Source organism: Trypanosoma theileri (genome assembly GCF_002087225.1).
Source record: "Trypanosoma theileri isolate Edinburgh chromosome Unknown TM35_Tth_32_V1, whole genome shotgun sequence".
Lineage (NCBI taxonomy): Eukaryota > Euglenozoa > Kinetoplastea > Trypanosomatida > Trypanosomatidae > Trypanosoma > Trypanosoma theileri.
The window spans coordinates 133,940-136,671 of NW_021639874.1; the positions used below are offsets into that span (position 1 = coordinate 133,940).

A 2,732-nucleotide genomic window follows, 5' to 3' on the forward strand; every position below is an offset into this window, starting at 1 on the left:
AAAAAAAAAAAAAAAAAAAAAAACCAAATGCGCGATTTCATTTCTAGTAGTTTTCTTTTTTCTTTTATTGCTTTATCCTGGAAAATGGACGGGTCCCATTTATATTTCTGCAGAGTTGAAAGAAAGCAAAAAGCAAAAAAAAAAAATAATAACAATAATGAACAGAAGTGACACAAACAAGCCACCCTCTCGAACGAAGGACATACAAGGTCTTTTTTTTAAAAAAAAAGAATACTCCATATTACTAGAAAAGAAAAAAGAAAAACAATGCTTCTTGTTTTTTTTCTTGTTCTTGTTCTCTCTGGCATTATTGGTAATTATTCGCACGCTTTATGTCTATTGAATTTATTTTCTTTACCTTTGTTGTTGTTGTTTTTTTTTCTCCCTTTCCGTGCCCCAGCGAAAAGAAATAATATGAGCAAAAGAAACGGACCACGCAGCAACACCCCGGACCCCAACCACCACCGGACCACGAGAAGAGAAAGGAGGAACCCCGAAACCCGCCCTAGGGAATGCAAGCGGAGGCGGGGAGGCGGAGGGAAAGATGGAGGGAACCATTTTTTTGGAGAGAAACTTTCTCGTTTTTTTTTTTTTTTTCCTCGGTCCCCGTCTCTTTTTTTTTTTCTATTTTGGGGGGGACTTTCGCCCCCGGAATCGCCCCGGCATTGTTTTTACAAGGAACGAGGAACGGGAGAACAAGAAGAAAACCCTTGTTTTTTTGTTTTTACAAGGAACGAGGAACGGGAGAACAAGAAGAAAACCCTTGTTTTTTTGTTTTTACAAGGAACAAGGAACGGGAGAACAAGAAGGAAACCCTTGTTTTTTTGTTTTTTTTCTTTTCCTTGACCTCCAACAAATCGGAACCCCTTCTAGGACAAAAGAAAAAAAAAAAACCACGATTTCCCTGGGAGCCATGCCACCCGAAACGCCCTGGGAACTGACGGAATGGGGGCGCCGAGAAGTCCCTTTTGACCCGTTTCCCGCTCGGGGGCGGAAAGGGTTGGGTCGGGCGGGTCTTTTTCAGAAACCGCCGGGCGCCAGAATTCAAGAAAGGGAAAAAAAAAACCATTTTCCCAAATGCAAAAACCCCAGGAAGGGGCCGGCCCGCAAAAAAGGCGGCGGGGCTGGACCGCCCTTCCCGCAAGCCAGCAGAAAAACAGGATGGCTTCCAAAGGGCCCCATTCCTTTGGGAACACAGGGGCCGCCGGGGCGGTTCCCGAAAAGGGGGAAGAGGGGGCGCCCATTTCCCGAAAGGATCCAACGCCCCACCCCCACCTCCCCCCAATCAAAACGGTCCTTGTTTTTTTTTAATTTTTTCGCGGGGGACGCCATTCCCCGCCGGGTCGAGGAAGCGGGGCGGTTTTGTTTGTTTTCTTTCCCCCCCTCCGGGAAGGGTCGCCCCCCTTTCTTTTCCCGGGGAAAACTTGAAGGAGGCGAGCCGTGGTTCCCGTTCCTCCGTTGTTTTCCCGGCGGGCCCGGCCCCCACGCCCCGAAAATCCCGCGCGGGCCCCCGGTCGGGGAAACGAGGGGCGGAACCGGGGAGAGGCGAAAAACAATGACAAACCGGCGCCGCCCCCACCCCCGGTTTGGGTCGCCAGGCCCCTTCCTTCCTTCCTTCTTTCCCTCCCGGGGGGGGAACGCCGGAAAAAAAAAAAAAAAAAAAAAAAAAATTACGAGGAAAAACCACCTTTTTTAGCCACCAAAACGTCCCGGGAAAAATCGGCGCGAAACAGCGAACACAAAACACAGAAAGAAAAGAAAAAAAAAAAAAATACAAAATAAAATGTGAACAACGGCGCGCCCGTCGTGTGGCAAAGATTTCTCTCTCTTTTTTTTTTTTCTTTTCCCTGCCTCCCCCCCTCCGAACTCCCTGAGTTTTTTCCCACGGGCAAAACAAACAGAAAAGGGGAGGGGAAAAACAAAGAAAACACAAAAAAAAAGGAAAAAAAAAAAAAGAACACAGCGAAGGATGTCAAAAAAAAAAAATAGCAACGCCAAGAAAAGGAAAAAGAAAAAAAAAAACAAGAAAAAAAGAAACTCCACATCAGTTTTTCCCTCCCCTATTTTGTCTTCTTCGCTCGATGAAAAGTAACGTTGGCCCCCGTCACACTCACGGCGACACCTGCCGACTCATCATACTCCATCCAATCCTCTGCAAGATTTACATCTCGAAAAGTTGTCCCCTCTGCTTCCACCTCCCATTTATCGTCCATCTCCAATTCTTCCGGGGTCGCACCACGCACCTCAATCGTTAAAACCCCTCCATCACCAGCGCCATCAGGTTCAAAAGCGCCGTAGCTTTCAGGATCGATTGAAGCAGTAATCACTGCCTTACAAAAAGAACATTTAAAAACGGCATTCCTTGTACCACCGCCGCCACTCTCGTGTTCTTCCGACTCATCCACGTAAATGAAATGTGGACTCGTTTCCCGACAGGCTTCGCATTGCACTTTCAGTCCCCAATTACGTGGTTTAGTCGGCCGGATGCGGACAACGCCTTCAGTTTCTGCAGAAAGACATAAACGAAAAGAAGGCATTTTCGGAGTCCTTTTTCCGTTATTTTTTTCTTTTTTTTTTTCACGCAAACAATATATATACGTATGGAATGTATTGTATATATTCGTTAAGCTCTACTTTTTTCTTTTGTTTTCGCAGTTACTAGGGTGAAATTGTTTGACAATTTGCTGCAAAAGCAACCAAAAGTCAGAAGAAAAGGTATTTTTTTTTTTTTT

At 45.9% G+C, this 2,732-nt stretch overlaps 2 protein-coding genes across 2 annotated transcripts; both read right to left on the reverse strand.

The window, feature by feature from the left end:
* Positions 1-869: 869 nt before the first annotated feature.
* Positions 870-1,244, reverse strand: TM35_000321470 (uncharacterized protein; the record flags this gene model as incomplete). The annotated part of the gene is made up of 1 exon (XM_029028774.1): positions 870-1,244. One exon carries the CDS (start codon positions 1,242-1,244, stop codon positions 870-872), a length of 375 nt encoding a protein of 124 aa, XP_028879898.1.
* Positions 1,245-2,060: 816 nt separating this feature from the next.
* On the reverse strand, positions 2,061-2,537 carry TM35_000321480 (uncharacterized protein; the record flags this gene model as incomplete). Its single annotated transcript, XM_029028775.1, has 1 exon — positions 2,061-2,537. One exon carries the CDS (start codon positions 2,535-2,537, stop codon positions 2,061-2,063), a length of 477 nt encoding a protein of 158 aa, XP_028879899.1.
* Between the last annotated feature and the right edge of the window lie 195 nt (positions 2,538-2,732).